The sequence below is a fragment of the Echiichthys vipera genome (genome assembly GCF_963691815.1).
Source record: "Echiichthys vipera genome assembly, chromosome: 15".
Lineage (NCBI taxonomy): Eukaryota > Metazoa > Chordata > Actinopteri > Perciformes > Trachinidae > Echiichthys > Echiichthys vipera.
The window spans coordinates 21,051,896-21,076,853 of record NC_139840.1 but is presented as its reverse complement, the minus strand read 5'-3'; the positions used below and the strand labels follow the sequence as shown (position 1 = coordinate 21,076,853).

Sequence of the window (24,958 nt, the reverse complement as noted above, 5' to 3'; positions counted from 1 at the left end):
TTAACTTATTATTATGAGGGCAGTAATTATAACAAATAACACAGTACTTTGTATCATGGTGAAAACAAGACTTAAATCCCTACTAGAGTTGCCTGGCAACCGTGTCTAATTGATTGTGCAGCAAAGGTTACAACACCGCAACAATATTAGGAGTAATTATTCTAATAAGCTAATAGGTCCTGCCTAGATTGCAAATACTGCACAGTATCAACAGCCACAAAGTAACATGGTTATATCTTGCCTCCTTGTGGTCTATTATCCATCCATTAATATATCTACCTTTCCATTCCCTCTGTTCTTTTATCCTCTTGGCTTTTTGATGACGAAATAAAAATCTGGGTAAACTTTATTGTTTAAGATCATAATTAGGCATTAGGCTTCAGTTTATATTCAAAGGCTTAATTGTTCACTTAGTGATATTGTCCACAAGGGGGAGAAGGTGCATTACCATTCATAACACTGCAATATTACAGTTTTTCTCAATTGCTAAAACACTAAACCCTGTTGTCTGAACCAATTCCTCTGTTGCCTGAACACACTCATTGAATCAATCACTCTTTTGTCAAAACCATGAGCACTTTTCACCTGTTTAGACACAACTTCCCAACACATTTTCATTGTGATGCACATGTGCTGCATAATGGTGAGCACAGGTGGCAAAAGTCAAACACAATTAAAGCACAGTTGTCACTACTTGGACACAACAACTCAAAATTGATCACACTTGTGGCTAATGATGTGAGGGAATGTATAAAGCCAGTTCAGAGAGCACTGATTTGTGAGGCACTACAATGGATAGAAATCTGAGAGGAAGAGTTTCTGTGAGAGGAGGTCGAGGTGATCAAGGTGGTCAAGGTGGTCAGCGAAGACAAAGAACAGTAATATCTGACGAAATCAGAGCTACTGTGATTGACCATGTTCTTGTCCATGGTATGAGCATGAGGGAGGCCGGACAAAGGGTACAACCAAACATTGCTAGATTCACTGTGTCCACCATAATCCGAAGATTTAGAGAAGAGAACAGGTAATTATCTTTTTTGACATTATAGTACAGTATGTAAATGTTGAGAGCAAATTACTGTATGGCATATTACATTATATACTGTACCACAGTATACTGTAAGTAAATATATGTTTCAGTACATCACTGTGCCGATGTACAGTAGTGTTGTAATGGAGGGTTAGTCTAACTGTCTGTAGGCCTAGTATTCCATGTATATGTTTTGTATCTGCATGTTCTCTTTTTGTAGAATTGAAAGACTGTCACATAAGGGTGTGAGGACAGGTATGTTCTCCCCACACCAAGAGACCCTAATTGTTGATATGGTCCGTGAGGACAATGCCGAACTGTACACAAGTGGCAAATGCATACGGTTTCTGTTTGTTTTGAACAAATAATATGTGTACTGTAAATGCAAAAGATCTTTGTTTTTTGTACTGTACAAGTGCTACATGTAAATGCACAAGATTTCTGTTTTTTTTTTTGTGTAAAGTGCTAAATGCAAGTTTTTTTTGTTTTGCAACATGCATTCAGCTTCATGTCCTGAGCAATGTGTTTTCTATTTTTCTATGTAGTGTTTAGTGGCTGCTCAGTAGTGTTTTTAATTTTGATTGACTTGGGGCATGATTTGACAACAAAGTTCAGTTTTGGGCACAGATTGAACTGTTTTGAGGTGAAAGTTTGGTTTTGCAAGAAGAGTCTGAGGTTTTGTGAATGTAGCTTGAAAATTGGGGTTTGTGTTCACAGTTTAGAGAAAAGGAGAGAAGCTTTCAAGAAATGTGTCTTAGCAATCGAGAAAAACTGTAAGTAAATTAACTCATTTGATGGTTTGCAACTTTCTGTTTAGTACAGAAGAGATATACCTGAGGTGACAGATGCTTTCAGTCAGTGAGGGAAACTCCACTGCTAAAAGCTACAGATATGTTTAGTAACAATGAGGTTAGGAAATCGGAGAGAAGAGTGTGTATTGAAAAATGTAAATCAATCAGAGCTTTCTTACTAAAAACAGTCAACTCACAGTATACTGTAGGAAAATAAGGCACAATCTAAAACATAAACAATGGCTCCATTCCTTTAAGTTATACAAGGAAGCCCTGGTACTAGAACAACAAAGTGAAATGCAGCCATTTTACTGTAATTATTATAATAATTGCACCTGTGTTTCAAATCAAACTGTCCACTGTAAGAAAAAGTCAGCCATATTGACATCTTAACTGCCCTTTCACCACATATATTCAATGTGTTTATATGTCAAATATGTCCCATACATGGAAAAATGTAGATCTTTATACTTAACTCGACACTTTCTGTCAGAGATGAGAATCTCCATGCCATGTATTTGTCCTGCTCTGTCACTGAACCAGGTGGATTTACTAACTGGTTCATCTCCCTGACTGTAGAGCTGAGCTGATTGCAGTCAGCTGGTTCAGTGACTGAGCAGAACAAATACATGGAGATGACTTGTTGAAGCCACAATTCCCATCTCTGCTTTCTGTTTTGTTTCTGTGGACATAATCTAAACCTTCTCTTTCTGAAACAAATATATTTTACATTTATGATGGAATTAATCGAAACATTCTATGATTCATTTTCATTATAGCCACCACGCAGTGGTCGTGCGAGATGTGTGACCCGGGGCTAAATCTCCAACCGAAAGCATTGAAGTGTATTTCGTAAATGTCAAACTGATCCAATGTTCAAGGCAACCTGTTTTGAAGATGTATTTTCACCCATGACAACTGTATTACTGGAAGACACAGATCAGCAGGCCCGTGTCAGCAAGCGTCTCATTGAGGCAGCATTCACTGTGGCCTATCTAACAGGCTCAGCATAGTGTGTGAATGACGCTATGCTAAGGATCACAGAAACACCATTATCACTACACACTGACATCACTCAGCCCTACACAACAGCAACGCAACACCCCCCCACGGCTCACACACACCACGGCCCGCCTCCTGCAGCACAGTCATTGTGGTCTCCGGTCAGCCCCATTGTCTGTGTGGGGGAATGGTGGACAATGTCGCCAATATCTGTCCAAACCATGATCCAACACTGCTATTGTGACCCGTCTTTTTTCCCACTTAACCAGACAAGATGGTGTTCCCGTGTGATGAGAGGAGGAGGGAGGGAAAGGGGGGGTCCTCTGTTCTGCCTGGCACTGGGGATCAGAATGAGAAGAGTGAACAGATGATCAATCTGTGACGCTATAGTACAGAAACTGTGGTGATCATGAGCAGAAATGTGGACAGGCTACATACACAACATCCAGCCAAGATGAATATTCACTTCTCTACTTGCAGTGAGTGTTTACAATGGAAGTCCCTTCTTCTTGATGGCAGGGGTCCTTGCTGCTTTTCTGCATCCAGCGTGAAGTAAGGATAATTCTACTCTCTACACTGAGAAGAGTGTCATCCCTGAGAGCAGCTGGAGAAAACAAAATTGACTATTTCACCATTGGAAAATGTTCCTTGAAGCTGGATTATTTCTTCTTAAATTATCCATGTTTCCTGCAGAATGAAGCAACAAGACCAAGAAACTGTAGGCTCTTTCAAACTAGGTATTGTATCGCTTTGACTAAAGGTGTGTGGTGGGATGCAGATGGAGCAACTCATCATCTAACACCAAGTGAGTAACTGTTTTCACAGACACTACGGTGAAGCACAGGATGTTTCTCAGTTATGTAGTTGTGGTGATTAGAAAAGTAACAGCTAAAATCATCTTTGTATGCACATTCTTACAAAGGTGTCAATCTATATTTCGGGCTGGCTGAGCTGTGACCACCGCCACACCTGACATGCAGACCTTCTACCAGCCCCGACGGACCACCCGTCACCCCGCAGGTTTCTACCTGGACCCTGCCCTGGTGCAGCGACGTGTCCTGGAAGATCAAGTGGAGCTGTGGTGGTCCAGAGATCCACGCCGCTCCCTGTTGTGCTACTGTGCCTCTGTGGTCCTTATATTGGGGCTGGGCCTCGGTGGCGTTGGCCTCCTCTCCACCACCACCAGCCTGTCCGGGGAGTGGCGCCTTGGGGTGGGCACTACGCTCTGCCTCTTAGCCTTGGCTGTTCTGCTCAAGCAGCTTCTCAGCTCTGCCATCCAGGATATGAACTGTGTGCACAGCTGGCGTCGGATAGACCAGCTGAAGAGCGGCGGGAGAGCTGACCCGGCGCTGATGTTAGCTGTGGGGCTGGCAGTGATGCTCTGTGGGACGGTGCTTCTTTGTGTGGCCACAATCGGCAGCCAAGGTCATGACAGCAGGGAGATGTTGGTGTCAAGCCTGGTGCTGATGGCTGCAGGGGCAGGAATGGCTCTTGCTGTTGTGGCCTACGGCGTGCTCATCTACCTTAAAAAAAGAAGAGAGCAGAGGAGGAGGACGATGATGAGGATGAGCAGAGCAAGGAGACCGGGGAGTCGAACTGTGAGGGTGTTCAGTGTCTCAGGAGGACAGATGAGCCAGGCGAGGAGAGACACATCCTCCAGCAGAACAAGTCTAATCTAAGTGGCAAAATCACTCAGAGAAAAGGGATCAAAGATTCTGTGAAGGAAAGTATTAGGATTTAGTTATCTAGACAGGAAAACAAAGAGAATGAAGGAGAGTCTCAGTCGCTCTTATCTTGGACCCCACATCTGCTGAAGCATCTTTCCAGTTCTTTTTATTTTCATTAGCACAAAGGTTACTGTTCACATCAAATGAAAACATTACTTGTTGTAAAGGTTCTCTGTATTCATGATGTTTCTGCTCTACCGCTGACTCAAAGACCGATGAATTCACATTAAATGGAAATTTTGAGTAATGTATTCATAAAGTACAATTCCATGATTTCAGAAGATACATACAAATGCAGCTGAACACTTTTTGTTATCTTACATGAATACACTCTCTACACAGATTGAACACTTTTAAACCTAAATCTGTAACTTTCTGCACATTCAGACCACGGCAAAGATGAAAAAGCTGTTTGTGCTCTTTGTTGTTGATTTCAAAGTCTAATCAGCCAACTGCTCACTTAACTTGAACGTGAATACTTTTTTTCTCCATAATATCATCATTTCTCATCAGCAGCGTGTGAGCATCAACTTCCAACACCTTACAGATGGATAAACACTCAATATATTCATTTAAAAAATATTACCGATTTCAGGGGAACAATGTATACTCTGCATGAAAGGAAAAAAACAATTTACCATGGTTCTTTGGGTAAAATAACTAACACAACAAAGGTGAGGTACAAATTGTACTTTTTCCTTCAATGAATCTTCTATCCTGCATGGGAAACAACTACTATTGTGTACTCAAATGAACTCAAAGACAAACAGCACCATTTAAAAAAAACAATCTATTTACTTCTGTTTATACATTTTTGTCATATACTTTCATGATATCATGCTATTTAAATGTGCTCATTTGGACACAAGTCCAATCATTATTGCGGCTTTCAGGTGTTTCAGAGAAACTGTGTTGTTTAAGTTTTCACATTCATCATACAGTTCACTTTCAGTGGTTACCAAACTGTTGGTAGGGACCCCTCCATAGGGTCACAAGATAGTTCTAGGCCATGGTTACACTTTTAAACGTAACTCAGCAGTGTCCACATATGTGTATCAAACACTTGACACTTCAGTGCAACCTGCACCATACGATATATTGCTGCACAAATATAATGTTATTCCTGTAGAATATGTGCATCCAAAATGGCACTTGGGGAAAATGAAAAATCACCCTTCTTTTCTTCATATTTTGTTGATTTTTGTATAAAAGTCCCAGGTTATTTTATTTGTTACTTAAAAACATTTATTGTGAAGCAGCAAAATCAGTTGGTTTTTCATCAGCAGTTACTTAAAGACTGCTATAAAGCTAAAAGCGAACATGAAATTGTAAAATAAAGATATGTGACAGTCCAGGGACAGGATGGTATGCAGAATGACTCATTTCAGAAACTATCCCTGGTTCCCCTTGAGACCTACGTCCCATGTGCTGCCCACACCTCTGAGATCTGACCTCACTGTGAGCTGGATCCACTGGACAGGTAGTCTGACTGATCGGATCCAAATACGAGCAAGATGATAGTTAATTCATCCTGATAGGATAAGACAAGAAGTTGTGTTGAAAAGACAAGTATTACCACAGCTTTTGGGGCGGCAAAATGATTGATTGGAACAGGAAAAAAGACTAAATTGTCTCTTTTTGTGTTGTCTTTCTGTCTTGTGGCTTCTATAATTTTACCTATTCAGATCTGACAGTTGTGAAACAATATATAGTTATTATATTAATATTTTACACTTTTTGTGGAAACTTACATGTTACAGTTGCAAGTTAATTTTAAGGGGTTCACAAGCCAGAAAGGTTCAGAATCACAGCTTTACTGTAAAATGTCGATCAAAATCTTCTCTACTGTATCCTCATCTTATCTTAGTTGTAGACCAGCTGTCCCCTTTTATCTAGTCACCCTATAGTGAACTGAAGATCGTCGTCGCTGTCTTCTATCCCTTCCTCCTCCTCCTCATCTCTCTCTCTCTCTGCTCTGTCTTTCTCACTGGCCTGGATGTAGTTATCCTCAATGAAACCATCGTCATCATCATCCAGCCCTCCTGGAGTCCCTCCAGCAAGTCCCATTCTACCCAGCACATTGGTAGGGAAGGCGGGCTCGTCCTGGCCGTACTGGCTGACACCGTCGGCCTCTTGGAGCAAGGAGTGCCTGTAGCTGGCCAAGAAGCGATGGAAGAGACGAAACTTGACAGACAGCACAATAAGGAGTGAGAGGGTGAGGACTGAGCCCAGTCCTGCAGCCAGATAGGAAAACTCTGGTGACTTGAGGGTCACATCTGGATCCACTGCCCCTGGGAACGCCAGGAAAATTTTTTATATATTTTACATGAAGCTATAAAGACAGAGAGGGTATTCAAAACTAAAGTGTTATAGAGTCCAAAGTTCTTCAAACACACCTGGTTGTAAATATTTAGATGACGGTGACAGAGTTTGTTACTTACTGCGAATTTCAGTATCATTACTATTTGTGTGATTTTCTATTTCCATCAGAAGATGCCTCTGAGCACCTTTGTGTCCCCCAGCATCAGATATAGTAGCCTGATGTGCTCCTCTGATTAAAGCTCCACTAAGGAAAAACACCACAAAGAGGCTGCAGCTCCACCGCTCCATATCTGTGTCACAAGGGAAAACCTGAAGAAATCAAATCATCAAGTCATTACATCTACTAGGGATCATGAGAGGGTATTGTGAAAGGCATACCATTTAAAACATTTTGGTTGTTTTGGGGTACACAGTTTCCCTTAGCAAGGAAACGATATGTGGAGAAACACAAAGAGGGACATTTGCTCTAAGAAGACCAGATGAATCAGAATCATACTTTATTGTCACAGGATTAAATTTGGTTCACCGCCAGTCTCTTTAAACATCTCATTAAACATTTCACAAGTAACACAGAGAAACCAAATGACAAATTTCTACAAAATAGATTAACGTACAGCAGCAGTGCTACCTTCTTGTGAGATTGTTTAGGGCCGTGATGGCAGATGGAATTAAACTTTTTATAAAACTGACTTTTTTGTGGGTGATTAGTCTTTACCTGATACCAGAGGGGAGGAGGGTGAAACAGTAGAATAAGGGGTGTGAAGGGTCATGTGCTATGGTCTGAGCGGGTGATGGCAGCATCAACCAGGGCTGGTAGATTAGGGGTAGTGAGACCAATTATTTTTTAAGCAGGTGACAGTGACTTTTATGAGCTAGTGTCTATTGTTACTGGGAAGCAATGAAAAAAACAGCAGGGCACAGGAGAAGGGATTCAATCATGCTGTGATACAGGTGGGGTTGAACAGTTGGGGACCGGAGTGTGCGGGTGACATAGAGTTGGATGTTACAAACCCACTTGATTTGCCCAAATGAGCTTTAGCTGAATAGTAAATTGGATTTTTTCTTTTACAGGATTGTGGTTTACCCTCCATCTCCTACATTGCATTTAAAAGGGATCTTTTTTTGCAGGAGGAACAATTTCAGCGACCAATAACTCTTTCAACATATGGGATTTTCAGTATCGTTTTAAAATATAATGAGAATCCCTTCTTTGATGCAAGAGACATCCTGACACCTGCGGTGAGGATGTCATACTTTATGTTTCATATTTCATGACCAATAAACTTTTGGATGGATTATTAATTTCCATTGCATAGAACTGTTCTGTGTTGTTCAGAGTTGTGATTAAAGAAAGATTTGAGTGGGCCGCAGAAGGTATTCATATTTAAAATCTTAAGTTTGGGAAGCCCTGATCTACATAATGATAAACCATCACTATCGTTCCATATAACACTTTGTTTCAGGGAATCATGACCCTGAATTATCAGCGATTAGTGTAACAGTTTAAACAAAATTGGTTGGCTGTTTGCTACAACAGAATAGAAAAAACAATAAAATGTTAATCACACACACACACACACACACACACACACACACACACACACACACACACACACACACACACACACACACACACACACACACACACACAAAAAAAAAAAAAGCTAATGACTCTGGTGCCTTCAACCAGCAAATACATACTTCTCTAGTGACACTGGAAAGGACTCACTAACAAACAATTTGACCTGAGTAAAAACATGAAATATTATGATTAAACCGTCCCCTTTTCACACCGAAACGGTCACATGATGTTAGAGAGTTGGCTAGCCAGGTCTTGAGCAATGATAAGGATTATAGTCGTGAACTGCTGACTAGTTAAACATAGCATAAACACAATGTGTTATATAGATGACAATCCTGAAGCCATATAGTATATCCATACTGTATATTTTGACTGAACATATTTAAATTGAGGCAGCAGTAATGTACTGTAGGTAAAAATGTATCTGGTGAAGCAGGTCAATCACTGGTCATATGACAACTGTGACACCAATAATCTAACCTACATCACAGAGGCACACATCCTGTAGTAACCCAACAACAGCAACAACACACAAACACACACACACACACATAAAGAAAAAGTCTAACATAACTTACCAGTACAAAACAGGATAACTGACACAACAGGTGTATGTCTCCTAGACTTCTGTTTTTGTCTTCCTCTTCAGCTCCTTCTGAAACAAATAAAGAGACTTACTGGGCAAAGGTTGAAGGACATACCATAATACCTCCCTGCACCATGCCCTTAAGAAAGAGATGTTAATGAATAACTTTATTGGGTTTGTCATCCATTTTGCCTCCTAAGTCCTTTTTCACTATTCCAGTCAGGCATGGATGCAAACACACGTCTATCTCTGTTGAGAATAATACCATAAGGAACTTGTTATTTACTTTTTTTACTTAAAAAAAAAAAAAAGAGGACAGTAATTGAGAATTCAGAAACAATTACAAAAGCTTGCTTTGGCTAAAGTGTTGCATCTGTGCTGTGAGGCCAGATAGTGTCACTGTAATCCCATGAAACAAAAGCACTCCAGAGGCAGTATGTGCACGGAGGGCATCTGCGTCAATTTACAATTGTTTTGAGCAGGTTTATGAAAAGTAAGTGAGATAAATATTCTGCCTTTGCATTGCTTCAGTGTCTAGCTTTTCTTTTTATAAATGTGTATACATCATGGACTGTATATAATATATAAAAGGAAGAAAGGTCCCAGGCTCTCCTCTTGAAAAAAAAAGTTTAAAAGCCTTTATTGAGAGGGCAATTTCATGTTGAATTATTAGTACATTAGTACAGAGTAAAAAATAGAGCTGGCTCTTGGAAATTTCTTCCTTTTTGAAATTTTGTGTTGTCTTCCAACGAGCACCTTCAGTATTTGTTTGATCTTCTGAGCACTCCAGCCTATTTTTCCGCTAAAAATATATATATATATATATATTTCCTCACTGTACAAAAGTAAAGCTAAAATATTTGCTGCTGCCATGCCAACCGCCCAACCAACCACAGATTGATCATAGCTGTCAATCAAGACATTTCATTCTGTTTTTATGGCATCAAATAAGTGATAACTAAAACCAAACATATGAGAAAAATGATCAAACGTCAGTGTGATAGGAACTACCCTAAATGACTGTATACAGTAAAAATGTGTTTGAGGTTTACTTTGACTTTTTTGTCTGGCCCACGTCCCATCCCCTTACATCCATTACACTGTGGATTCATGTTGCTGCCATCAAGGCGCAGATACAAGCTGACATTCTGCAAAACTATCAGATTAAAAAAATCCCTCATGCCCTGTGCAATCAGTCTGGTCAACGATCACATGAATTTGTGATTTGTTATTTATCTTTTTGTTGTTTTGTATTGTTGTTTTTATTGTGTTTTATGTTTGATATCTGTTGTTTGCAGTGCCTCTTTTACGGCTGGCTTTACACCAAATTGCCCCTCGGGAATAATAAAGATATCTTGAACCTTGAACCTTAATGGCAATACTGCAGCCAGCCCCACTGGCTGTCAAGCCATCCGTCTTTACGGTCTATACGGTCTATACGGTCTATGGTTTACATATAGAAGACATTCTCCCTAACACCTGACATCGCAAATGTGTTTGTAATGTAACAACAGTGACACAGGGGGCATAATAATAATTTGATTCTTGGGGAAAAGTCCTGTGTTTGTGTGACCTGTCCGTCACCACCATTATTTCTTCCCTTCCCTGTCGCTCTTGATTGTGGAGCACTGGCTCGGAGTGTCTACTATGTCATGAATAAGTTTACAGTTGAAGGCACGCAGTGCGTCATAAAGATGTTGCCATGACAAAACGGTGGTATTTGAAGCTCTAGGAATGATAGTGGGCTGGTCTTAAACCTCATATTCCAATAAGGAGTTTCTGCTGTCAGAATACATAACTCCTGTCCATCCCCAGAATTAAAAAAAAGAAGTCAGCTGGCTGCAGGGACCTTTCCTATCATGTCTCTGGAGTGAGGGTAGTTGAATGCTATACTTACTGTAAAAAGACACGCTTCTGCTCTCTCCAGAGAGTCAGACTCCCTTCCCTTCTGCAAAAGGAACAGCATAACCCTCCTTGCTTTCCTGAACTCTCTGCTTCCAATAACATGCGTATGGTGCCTTACTCCCCAGTTTTCTATTAAATTTCATTTTAAAGGATCTTTTCGGAAAGTCCTTTTGAAACAGATTAAAGAAGCTTTCAGATAGCAAGAATGACAATGCTCAGGGAAACGGATAGCTGCATAAAGATGATTAGATATCAAGAGCACATCTATTCGCTGGAGCCCACTCACTGCCTTAATGTACTGTTCCGTGCTCTATGATGACTTCTATTCTCATGTGTTTACTTTGTTTGCATGTCGAGCATTTTGCATCTTTACTTTTCGCCTGTCAGAATGGAGAGTCCGCTCATATTGCATGCAACCTGCTGCCTGTCCTGCCACAATGACAGTAATCCATAGAGCTTAATGCATATACATTTGACAGTTAGCTCTCATCATCCTTTTAATAACAACATTAACATAGGTTATTAATTCATAGTCATCTCCACGTAGTTTGAAGCATAATAGATGCAAATGGAGGTTCTACGAATGATTCACATTTCCAGAAATACAAATAGCACTTGATGTGCAGATTACTGCTTGCCTGATGTCTGACAGAATTGTCAACCTGTTACATACAGTTTCCACTTTCAGTCTGACTTTACTTCCAGTCTAACCAGTATACGTGAGGGAAAGGGAATCCATTTACAGTACCATAACCAATCACTACAGACCAATGTATCCACCTGAATCTAAGCCGTTTTAAAGGGATACTTTGCAGATGTTAAAGCAGCTTTGTTCAGCCTTTTATCAACACGTTTGTATGATATACCTGCATTACACACAAATGATGGTGCATTACCTTTCGTCGTTATATGTACGAACAATGAATAAGGACAGCCTGGCGGATGAACTGTGTGTCCATCAGTGTCGCCAGTGCCCAGAATGCCCCGCTCACTGGCCAGGTTTGACTTTTCCACCTGCATGTACTGCCCACATTGTAATGATACAGAGCTTGTTGAAGATCAGCAACAATTCTCTTTAGTGGGTCAGAGCTACTGTAAGAAAAAACAATTTACAATGTCGGCAGCTATTGAGAAGACAGAAGCTTGAGAGCTTGACAGAGGTGTTAGTCCTGTCCATGGCACAACTAATCGTTAGTCTCCGGCAGCCTCACATGTCTTGCATCAAGGCAAGATTAGAGATCCATTAGAATGAGAAAGAAGAAGCTAATTAGAATCTATTATAGATTTTTTCATTGCTAGACCTCAGACCTCTTTGGTGCTAATCAACCATAAATGGTGCTAGAACTTGGCATTAAGGAAGAAGGCATTTGATTATTCATGTTATGCCTCTGTATTAAATCCTTTATCTTTCCCAAGGCAATGAAACCAACACGCTTGTTTTTAACTTGTAACAGTGATGAAAGAAGTTTTCTTGTCACTGTCATCCTTTCACTGAATCTTCTTCTGCTGGCTTTCCAAGGCTCTGCCTCCCTGTAGAGAAATATGAAGGACCAAAAAGCCGGTACCGAATCTCAACTGTCTAATTTGTTTCACTATCTCGTCTAATCTTTTCCTCTTTGACTCTTCCACTGACATAGTGGCTTCAAAATGAAGATAAAGAGACCGAGAAAGCCTTTATCATCAGAGTTGCTCAGCTGGATGTAATATAATAACTACATGCAATGGCTACGACATTGAATTCCTTTTTAAAAAATTCAGTATTACTATGTATCTGACAAAAAAGCCTTATTTCGTTGTCAGACAGCCCGTTCTGACAGGGAAATGAAGCCATTATCTATGCTCACACCCCAGACTTCTTTGACAAAAAAATAACAATTTCACCTCGAAGAACACAGGAGTTGCTGGTCTACTGCAGCCTCGACAGGGTAGTTTGGGTTACTTCAGTGAATGCTAGCTGCTAGAGTAGGCTACGTTATATAGCAACCACCAGGGGGGCCCATTTTATTGTTTCGATTCAAACGTTTATTTCAGACATTTAAATTAAATTAAAACAGAAAACAAAATTAAACCAATTACAACTAATTAACTAAATAATAATAATGAAGCAATATACCATTGCAGGCAGACAAAGAAAAAAGACATACAAAGTTAATTTAAGTAAAAATAAAACCATGAACATGGAGGAGTGGAAAAAAGTATAACTTATTGTGAACAATATTAGTTATTAAAATCAATATTTAAGTAGTAATGTGTCTTTAACTTTCCTATTTGGGACTTTGGGTGCACCCAGACCACTTCGAAGGGAGTGTGGCCACTAAGGAGTCAGTGGTGTAGTGATATTTGATGAGTTGGCTGAAGTATTCGATAGATTGGTAGGTTATAGTGGGTATACTCTCCTTTATATGCCAATGGCTTTTTTACTGATAAGTGGGTATACTTTTAACTGCCAGGAAAAAAAAGTGCATCTGCATATATCATCCACTACACCCCGAGGAGTAACGTCTTTTGCCCTAGTTTGTTTTTTACACAGTTCTCTGTACGATCCACACTGAACTTCCACTCGAGTTAAAGTGGAACTTCGGCGAAATTGAACCCCATGGTCTTTTTCAGCATGAATATATATCTAATAAGCCATTGAGAGAAGTTTTTTGGGTGATCACCTATTAACAGAGAAATCCTGGACAGTCATTAGAAGCCAGACACGGCTAAGACTGTAAGTAGCTCGGGGCGGAGGGCTAAACCATCCAAAACGGCTTTTTTTAAACCACTAATACTGCTCCCCAAAGCAATTTCCGTCAAAAGCAACTGGACTTGGTTATTTGTTGTTGTGGAAATGGATTTCTTCAATAAAGATCAACAAACAGGATCAGCTTTTTCTCTGGGGTTTATTTTGACAATGTATTTTCCTCAGCATTCAAAAAAAAGGTTCATCCCTGCCTCCTCACTCTTCCCAGAGTATGTAGGAATGACCCCGATCCAACTCGTGCCCAGTCTTTTAAAGGAAGAGACAGGACGTGCTAAGCCTTGGTTTGGTGACGTCTTTAGACCAAACAAAACATGCCTTAGACATTACAATTCTGAACATTCAGAACCTCTCTCATCACAAGGTCTCTAACACAGGGTCCACATGCACAAATATGCCATTATACCATCAAGATTTAGTTATTTGCGTTATCCATTAAGAAGGTTAGACCGAGGAGACACTGAACTATGTCTGACCTGACAAAACTATGATTATGAATTACAAATATCCAAAATTCCCACAACATTGTCTAGAAAGACGTTTCACCTCTCCCCCAAGAGGCTTCCTCAGTTCATGTACGCAACTGACCAGGGACTGGGACTGGTCCGACCATAACGATGACCTGGACAAATGAGAACATTCAAAGGCCCACTAATAACGCTCAAAATAGCCCCAAACCTCTGCAGCAGCATGATAACAGCATGATAAAACAAAGCACCAACAATGTACCTAGTGGAACTGGGATTTTTCAAAAAAGACTGTTTTATAATGCTACAAGCTTTAGCAGCTGGCTACATCCATATTGAAAGGCGGTCCATGCAAGTCGATTTCCGAAAATGCACTAGAGTTTAGTTCTATTGAGGTTCTATAGAAAAGAACTGAACTATTTGACTTAACATTGACTTGTTTGGGCTGTTAATATGAACAGACACGGCTGCTAAGGAACGTCCGCTGTTAGCGACTGCCCGGGATTTCTCTGTTAATAGGTGATCATCCTAAAAACTTGTCTTGATGGCTTATTTGATGGATATTCATGCTGAAGAAGACCGTGGGGTCCGCAGTTACACTTGAAGTGTCAGCTGGAACATTGAACTAATATTCACAATCGTGTTTTGCGTCATGAGGGTTGGGTGGGAGGTGGCTGGGGAGAAGACACATACAAGAATATGCAGGGACAATCATTTACATTTGCTATGGTTCTGTACACCACAATGTTCCTTCGATTATGAGCTCTAATTTGTTTGTTGCTTTCCCATGGCAGTTTGTGAAATGGCAGCAGGACTGCATAATAATCAGGCTGCGTCTTTTGAGTCGGATTTTATTGATGCTCTTTCATGAAATGTGTCAATAAGCCGCTATGTACATTCATGGAATCCGTTTGAAGGAACATCAAATGAAAAACTGAATCTAAAGTCTTGTTTTTCCTTTTTAAATTCAGTGAAATGTATATGTATATGTTTGCTACAGTACATTACTGTGCACAGCTTTGTTTCCACATTTACATGTAAATTGAGTTTGTAATTATGCAAGAACACGTCATTCCTCTAAACGTTTGACAAACATGAGAGCAGTTGATAAAATCATACAACTCCCACAATTATTTAAACTATGCCTTAAGGTATTCATGTTTGCTGTACATTGTATAGAGCAAATAAAAGACAATCAAAATATTCTCACAAACGCAAGAGAGGACATTTTCCATGACATTATATGCTACCCTTCTGAGTTTAAAAACAAGGGCACTTGAAAGTTTTGAGAAGGAAGTGATTGTCCAGTGAATACAGAAATGGGTCAACAGAATTGCAGCTTTGTGACCTCTTATGTAAGCCTTTTTATATACAGTAACACCGCCAAGCAATCAGACAAAAGCTCAAAGTCTTGTGTAACATTGAATGAAATTGCAACTTATGCAGTGTCATATATTGACATTGCAATAAGATACATTCGGATGAAATAGTAATCGAAATGTATTGAAAATGTACTAAGACAGATAAGAAGTAAGTCTGTTTTTTCCTCATTTTATGTAATAAAGGACAGTTTCCCATTCTTCCAAGTCTGTAGTGAATCAATACTCGTCTTTTTTATTGTTCTACTGTTAGACAGACTTGAAAACAGATAAATATTCACTTTAAGTTGGTAAGTTTAGAATAAAAGAGAAGAGAAAAATGACTTCAGCTCAGTGGCACAGTGGTTAGTGTTTGTCCTGAAAACGTCCATCTTTATACTCATATGCATAGGCTGGTAATGTCCATTGTGCTGTTTGGGAGCCGCGCAGAAACTTGCTGAATTAAGGTGCAGAAGATGCTCGTTTCAACATTTGCGAACCTCTGGATAAACACACAAACCATTCCTAAATTATAAAAAAGGTTCATTTTCATTTCCATTGATCCAGTCGAGACTCTTCATTCTGCCCGCTTCAGCTCCACCTTAGCCCATTTTCTTTTAATAGTCAGATGAGTTTGCTATGAAATACAATAAAGCTTGAGTAGCAGATGTGTGAATTTGAAGGCTTATCAGATGCCCAAACATTGCACATAATACTCAACTCAGAAATTGTCACGATGACAAACCTATTATCTTTTTTCACCATAAGCATGAGATAAACAATAGATATATGGCGTTCTTGTTACAAAGTAATCTACCAGGAATGTGCGCTGGCATGTACTTGATTATAAATGTTGAGCCAGGTTCCACTTTTTTGCCAGCTAAAGCCCTGTTCAGATGGGATTAGTTTCATGTGGGGACATGGGGTCTTACCTCAGGGCGTCTGTAATATAAATGGCCAATTCGCAGGTATTCAAGCTATTTTTTACGGACGTTTTAGAGAAGCCAGATTTTTTTTCTGACATTCTCCAGAATGCTTAGCTGTGGTTTAATTTATGCCAAGTCGGTCTGAATGTAGCCTCATATTTGATTAGCTAAAGCTATTGAAGCACTGTTTAGATTAGATTCAAGCAGATTAGATTAGATTACATTAGATATTAGTTGATTAGGTTCAGCTGATTTGTAAATGCTTCAAAATCACTGGCTAATTCACGTGGGAATCAGGCTATCAGCTGGCCAGCAGTATCCAATGATATTCATGCAGGTGTAGAGTGGGCCACACTTGGCACCCATCACTGTTCCTCTGCCGATGCAACAGCTTGCTCTGACGCCCCAACCTCCTCCTTATGTGCTATTATTTTGATATTGTTGATTTAAGTAAGATTTAGTGTTCATGCAATAGCATTTGCACAGCCTTTCAATGGGCAAGGACAACTTCTCTTTGTTGAAGATATCACCTGAAACAAGACAACTGAAAGAATCAATCTCCGATGTTGGGCTGGCTAGAGAAAAACTGTCCCTTGATCTCTGACCTCTAATTATCTGAGTGACATTAGGTTCTCTGATTACCTATGAGTCACTCCTTTACATACACAGTACAAATGTGTTAATCAGGCATTTTCTAAAATGGTGAACATTTCTGCATACTGGGGTCTTGAACTGCATATAATGGGTCTGACTGTAAAGCTGAGACTTGTGGATTCAATGAGTCCAATTATATTCATGTGTGATGATAATAATCTTCATAGCAGCCATTTCATTGTAGGGGAAATATTTTCTTGAACTTGAGATCACTGTATATAATTATTATTATTATATGAAATTAGTTTTTGTGACTTCTCGGATAATCACAGCCACATGAAACTTTACAACCACAAACTAGAAACCTGGAGCATCCAGAGGATATATGGCTTCAGAATATATGTATAATATATGTATAATATATATATATGGCAATTGCTTCCATTCTGCAAACTGCCAACATACCACCCGTATTTTCAATATATATATATATATATAATATATATATATATGTAATATATGTATATTGGAGATACGGGTGGTATGTTGGCAGTTTGCAGAATGGAAGCAATTGCCATTCAATCATCAAAAATTGTAATTCTTTCAGAAATATCCAAAAGTGAAATGGTTATGATCCAGAATCACAGCAGGGTTTGTTTGTTTTTTAAGATTGTTTTTTCAGCAGTTTTCCAAGCCTTTACTATACAGGACAGACAGGAAATGGGGTGAGAGAGAGACGGGGAGACAAAGGGCCACTGCCTTAAGGACCTTCAGCCTCTTTACATGGGCCGACTGCTCTAATCACTCAGCCACCAGCTGCCCCACAGCATAGATTTTTGAACATTTTTATCAATTCTCGAGTGGTAAAAAAAAAGTTATATTTTAGCAAATCTGTAGAACAAATGGTATCAACCTAAACAGTGCTTCAACAATGAATGAGGAATAATAGGACATGCTGGGAATAGGAATCCTAAACTCCAGTCATGACGTTCTGAGTCCTTGTTTACTTCAAACTCTCAATGGTGAATAGGCTGCTGACCAAAACACAATGTTTATTACACATTCATGGCTTACACAGTGCTGGGCTGCATCTCAAATGAATCTTCAGGTCTCAATCTTTCAGATGATGTACACCCCTTCTATGTGCGTCTACTTTTGACCTGCTGTTTCATGGTCTTCTGATAGTTGAATGCCACAAAACCACAACATCCTCGGTGTGATTTCAGCTGTTTTCGCTCTCTGTGGTTTCCTTTCTGCCTCTTCACTGGCAGCTGTCACTTCAAAACAAGAGTGTCAAAAATCATCTCTCATGTGTCTCTGGATGAATTTGACCAAGGCTAAAAAACACCAGCTCCGACTGTTGGTAGGAAACAGATATCGACCCTAACCTTGAGTCTAACCTTTTTTTCTCAAGTCCCTTCCATTCATGAAGGTCATTTTAAGAATTTCAGCAAATAACCAGCACTGTGGGTTTTTTTCTGGTCTCGCCACACTGTCAATGTTCTCCACAAATCCTCGAGTCCCTGAGTAAAATGTAGCAGATGCGGCTACAAGTCCATAGCACCTTACTTCATCAGGGTGCACTTTGACCTTATAGCCTGGTTGTCCAGAATGCAGTTTTATTGTTGTGTCAGGATATTTTCCTGCTACCCTATAAGTCACGTCTTTGACATTTTTTCCCTATAAAACTGTACATTCTGAGTGTAAACTGGAACGTAAAACTCAGCTTACTGTACGTCTCCAGTTGTCCTACAATATGTCTTAATGCTTCTACAGGTATTTGGCTTAATGAGGCTAGTTACCAAAAATACTCTCTCACAAGAAGATTGTGATTAATTCATTTCTGTCCATATGATCCCAATTCATGCTGCAAGTTGCTGAGACATTTACACTGTGATTATGCAGCCATGAGGAGGATTTTCGAAGCCTTCATTGTGTACACTTAAGTTTAATCCAAAGCACTTAGAGTGGTTCTTTCTTTCCCCCCATTAGTAGCCTCTTCTCTGTATTTAGTTCACTCAACCACCATGACTCATATGTCAGCTACTGTCCTCCCAGCGCCCAAGCGGTCTCCTGGCAGCACAATCTGCCTCCAGATTCACTGACCCTCTTGATCTCTGGACCGCTGGCCCCATCTTTTTTTTTCTCTTTTTTTTTTGTACAAAAAGTCTTTCAGCGGCCTACGAAGGATTTTCCACTTTCATGCTTGTGACGGTAGCTGTAAAGCACCTCTGGAACAGGAGCTCGGGGTCTGGCGGCTGGTTATCACAGTCCAGCTTCCTGCTCATGAAGTGTTTTCTGAATCCCTGCGGACCAGAGGACGTTCTCACATGACTGGGTCCCTCACTGGGTTCTCCGGCTGAAAAGAAGAAGAAGGAAATTCAATTTTTTCACTCTGTTTTTACACATGTTACACATGCAAACAGGACTTCTACACATGCATTACGTAAAAAAGAGGTGTCTGAGCGACGGTGCTGCCTGTGGAAAGGTGCTCCAGCAGTTTGGGGTTCGGTGCATTGCTCTCAAGTCCACCTCTATACTTAGTCCGTAAACGTGACTTGAACCAGTGACCCTCTAGTTCCTAAGCCAAGTCTGTGCACTGAGCTAACTGCTTAATTGCTCATTGGTTTAAATCACAGCACCCATTTCGTGCAGGTGTTCCAAACAGGAAATAACATAATTTAAACCCTGATAATTGCAGCAATTTTCTCTTAATCAAAGGCTTTCAGTAGAGCATTGAAAACCACATCACGTGAAACCAACTGTTGTAACTGTAAACTCACAGTTAGAGATCCAACACATGCACGAACACACACTAACCTGGTGCTCTGAGGGGTAGGCCGTTGTCAAGACGACTGGGTTTGGTGGCGATGAAAAGGTAGCAGAGGACACACACTGTGATGAGGAAGGCAAGGAGGACCACTGCTGCAATGGATAGACCAACCAGAGCACCGATGCTGAGAGGAGAGGAGAGGAGAGGAGAGGAGAGGAGAGGAGAGGAGAGGAGAGGGGAGGGGAGGAGAGGAGAGGAGAGGAGAGGGGAGGGGAGGGGAGGGGAGGAGAGGAGAGGAGAGGAGAGGAGAGGAGAGGGGAGGGGAGGGGAGGGGAGGAGAGGAGAGGAGAGGAGAGGAGAGGAGAGGGGAGGAGAGGAGAGGGGAGATGTGTAGGATGTATAGGGGAATACCACCAGAGGGAAGACCAATATAAATAACTCAGTAAAGGATATGAGGTAATATATTGCATCAAGGAAAATATAACCATGTAAGATCCTTGGTTGCAAAATTACAACATCACTTTATCGTTATAGTGTAAAAAAAAAAATCTGTATTTTTTTGTGGCTGTATTTACATCATTGGGTCATTTTAGTTTGATAATTAGAGAGCATAAGATTAGGGTATTAGTGTGAATTAAAGGGGGCTGGGATGTAAATAGGACTAGGAAAAGCTCTGGTCTTTACAGGGTAGCAGACAACTCTAATCATGTTGGCAAGGTATTGTTTTTTAATATGCATTTTATTTTTCATCAACAAATGAAATAACAGCTGTAACTGTTTTAAGATAAGAAGAATAAAGGCAGCACATAAATATATTAAATAGAATTGGAGAAAGAATATAATGAGAAGTATATCAAATAAAAATCTGAAATAAAAACAGAAACTATTAGGGTTAAATTGTTAACAACACACATCTGTTGATCACGACAGAAGATGACTCCATATCATCTTTAGAGTAATATTTCAACTATTCAAAACTCAACTACTTTTTGCCACGTTTAAAAATAGCCCTCACCTCAGCCACCACATGTATCCGTACTCATACGGGAAAAAACTGTTGGGGTCATCGCAGCAATACTTGACATCATTAAATCCGCAGCAGTAGACAGCAGCACGGGCATTTCCCGGTCTGGGGCACGAGAATCCGTCCACAAACAGCCCCTCAGCGCTGTAGTAACTGCTGCATTCAGCGCTCATGGTGCACCAAGGGGAATGAATGAAGGAGAGGAAGAGAAAAGAAGAAGAAAAGCCGCTTCTTATCCGTGGGTTAAGGTGAAGTGAAGTGAAGAAGATCCCTGCATCGTCAGTGTGAGGATGCTGTTAGACCCGCGTGCTCCCACATCATCAGCTGTGTGGCACGCAGAAGAGCGGAGGCTGAACATTTAGAGTCTGAAGACACTGGAGATGTCCCTTGAGCTCTCCCTGGAGCTCTCCCCCGCCTCATTTAAAACCCCGCAGGAGTCTGTGATTGATCCATCCTTGCAGCTATATGTTGCACGGACAAACACTGTGCAAACGATTTTAAATTCTCTCAATATTCTCAGAAATATCAAATATGTCAGGTTGCACTGTTGAATAAATGTATTGATATTTTCCATTATATGTAATAAAGCATCATCACGCTGCAGTGACATGTGGGAAAAAGCATATACAGAATAAACAAATGCAATAGTAGTAAACACAGTGGCAATTTTATTTTTAACTGTAAAGTTAAAATCAGGGTTCAAGGGTTTAACAACAGTCTGTAAAGTTGAAATCAGGGTTCAAGGGTTTAACAACAGTCTTGTTTTGCCACTTTTCAAAACGTCATTTCATTCATCTGAAACTGCTGATCTCACCATCAAAACTCTTCACATATTTCTCAAGAAAGAAGAAGAAGACGAAGAAACTGGTAAATGGACTTATATAGTGCCTTTCTAATCTTCTAACTACTCTTGGTTTGTCACATTCACCCATACATTAAAACTGATGGCAGAGGACATTTATATAGCATCTAATCTAACCATTTACACACCCATGCGCAGCACGGGGAGCAATTTGGGTGTGTCAGTGTCTTGCCCAAGGACACTTCGACATGAGGACGGGGGAGGTGGGGATCGTACCGTCAATCTCCCGAGTGGAGGACAATCCACTCTGTCACTGAACCACAGTCCCCCAATTAATGCCGAACAATTCAGACTGATAAAAACATCCACGACCGCGACCTGAAAAACAACATGAACACTAAAAGCATTATTATTAACGTTTATCTTTGAAGTTTGAATGCTGTTTCACAGAAACTTCTTTTCACTTTATTGACTTTACTAAAGTAGGTCCCAAGAATGACTCAGAAATGCAGCAATTTCCTTTATTTTTGCTACAGTTTATCTTTGCATATAGTCATATACTGGTGAACAAATAAACCTTTGAAACATGAAAACCTGAATCTGCAATCAGCTGCTGAATGAATGGTGATCATTTAAGAACATATATAATTACTGCAGAAACGTACAAAATGTGCACGTTTTTAATGTGTTTTAACACTTTTGAAAACTGTACTGTAAATAAATTATGTTTTGCAGGTGGCCTTGGGGCGGCGGTAGATCAGTCCATAGGTGAGTCAATAGGAACCAAAGGGTCGCCAGTTCGAGTGCCAGTTCATCTCCTGGGCACTGCCAAGGTGCTGTTGAGCAAGGCACCGAACTCCCAACTGCTTGGGGCGCTGGTCCATTGGCAGCCCCCTCGCTCTGACATCTCTCCATTAATTGCATGTATATAGGTCCTGTGTGTGTGTGTGTGTGTGTGTGTAAGCTGTATAAAAATAATAACAGAGTGAAACAATTGAATTTCAGTTAAATAAAAGTAATTCTTCTTCTTCTTCTTCTTGTGCAAAAGCAATGAAAACAGCTCAGTTTGGTCCACATACTTCTGTTTCAGTGACTTTGAAGAGTTTTGATCATGTGACTCCCGCTCTGATCGATGCATGTTAGCAATAGAACAAATGCAAAGCGAACTCATGTTCATTCAGATAATATGCACAAATATCAGCTGTTGTGACCGTCAGTTAGAAGCTCATGCATCTGATAGTCAGTTTAGTTTATTTAAACCGGACAGTTAGCAGTTAAAGAGCAGTTGAATATGTGGCAAAATGTTTGACTCGGACATATCAGCTTCAGTTGGTCGAAACATTTGCATTTTTACGTTTTTACTACATTGAGTCATTAAAATACACCCGTCTTCGTATTGCTCTACTGACAAAGCACAGAGTGAATGAGATGATTCTGCTCACTGCAATGAAACATACTTCATGTTTAAAGACACATTGTTCAAATACTGCCATATTTATCTACATACTTAACTGACAACTGGTGAAACCGTGGTCAGTAATTCTTATGTGCACAATGCTTTGTTGTGGTATTGATTGTAAGGTCAACAGATGCTCTGCCCATGCATCAAAGGGCTTTACATTAGTCCGAGTGGAGTCCTTTGCTTTGGCTTTTACATGTAAACCAAGGATTTCAGTGAAGATGTAGAAAAAATATAATGCTGAAGAAAAAACTCAAACCCAATGACTCATCAAGAGTTGTTTTAAAATACATTTCTTCGATGCATTGTAGCCATATAGAAATGGAAAAAGATATTAACCATAAGTGTTTGCGATGATGTTTATTATCTTTATAGTTTTTCTCAGCCGCTTTGGCTCATTTCTCGAATTGAAGTCGTCAATACAATATGTTGTTACTTGTGTGCAAAAGAAACAGCATTTTGCATTCTTTGGTAGCATTTGCAATCACATTTATGCAAAAGACCAAGCAAAATTGCCTACAATTTGTACAATTACTGGTATTTGTGATGAAAACAGATTATGATTCCCCTCCGTTGGGTAGTTTTACTTTCCAAAATGTGTTCATTATTTCATCGTGTAAGTTGGCTCATGCAGAATTGTTAAACTGACATAACGGCAGAGTGCAGAGGATGGTTGCGGCACACACGACCATAACTGTGAATCTGTGGCCAAACAGACCGGAGCAACAGGATGTTCAGTGATTTAGCTCGAACTTTACGTATTTTTCTGGTGTATTATACTACAGCATATCGTGGGCCTAGGTTTTGTTTCCACAGTACATGTTTCTTTGGTACTGATACATTTATAATTTTCTTTCTACAGTATTGTAGAGTGACCATTGCAGGACTTTTTTTTTTAAGAATATCTCAAGTTACATTTAAATCTAAGTGTTATTTTCTTTAACAAATTGAAATTTGAAACCTTGTACTCTCCTTGAAATCAGCATCACAAAAGTTCTTCACTTTGAGACCCAATAGCAGTGATTTTGCTTTAGAAGGACATGTCTATAGTAGTGTCAGTGAAAGCATGCAGGACAAGACTGAAATTAGGAGAAGAGGAACACGTGTCCGGGCTCAACTGTCATCCTGACAAAACATCTGAACATTTTGAACACTTTGGTTTGTTTCAAGGAAACATGTGATTTTGGTGGAAATTACTTTGATTCAAGAAATGTACCAAAGCAAAACTGTGAATAAATAACAGGTTTATGGAGGTTGAAAGGTTTATTTGTAATTATAAACCCTTTCTGCTAAATGTCATGCAATGGAAATGTCTTTTCACAGAACATTTTTTCTACAGAGGTCATAACATCAGCCGAACCCATTTGGTACATAGCACAACTTTATTGTGAGACTGACAGCTGTGGCCTTCATCAGGGTCAGTCTTTCAAATAAATTATTCTATAAAATAACAAGCGTTATTGGAGTTTTGACCTCTTTAGACTTCTTTTCCTTCTCCATGTACCTTGGAAGTAGGTAAAGTTGGACACCCACTCTACTCAACATATTCTCAACCACAAAAAAATGTATGATATTTTAGGAAACCGCGACGGTTACAGGAAGGAAACAAAATGTGACAATAAGGGTAAGACATCAAAACGACTTGGTTAGGGTTAGTACTTCCTGTACACAAACACCAGTCACCCTGGTGAAAGTCCTGTCACCTGGTTTCCTTCTTTGCTCAGAATGGGATTTATATAGCAATAAATAAGTGGAATAAACACAAATTACAGCACATGACTTTCTGTAGTTATATGTATGAAAAGTGAATGAGGACAGCCTGCTCTGCTTTAATAAATAAAATTTGGATGAGTTATTTCACTTCATG

The 24,958-nt window shown here is 39.9% G+C and overlaps 2 protein-coding genes across 2 annotated transcripts; one reads left to right on the top strand and one right to left on the bottom strand.

The window, feature by feature from the left end:
* Nucleotides 1-3,797: 3,797 nt before the first annotated feature.
* Nucleotides 3,798-4,502, top strand: tmem125b (transmembrane protein 125b; the record flags this gene model as incomplete). The annotated part of the gene is made up of 1 exon (XM_083927968.1): nt 3,798-4,502. One exon carries the CDS (start codon nt 3,798-3,800, stop codon nt 4,500-4,502), a length of 705 nt encoding a protein of 234 aa, XP_083784094.1.
* A 14,711-nt stretch (nt 4,503-19,213) lies between these two features.
* LOC310957376 (protein shisa-like-2A) lies at nt 19,214-21,003 on the bottom strand (the record flags this gene model as incomplete). The annotated part of the gene is made up of 3 exons (XM_083927918.1): nt 19,214-19,392; nt 19,854-19,990; nt 20,822-21,003. The coding sequence occupies 3 exons, from the start codon at nt 21,001-21,003 to the stop codon at nt 19,214-19,216; spliced, it is 498 nt and encodes a 165-aa protein (XP_083784044.1).
* Between the last annotated feature and the right edge of the window lie 3,955 nt (nt 21,004-24,958).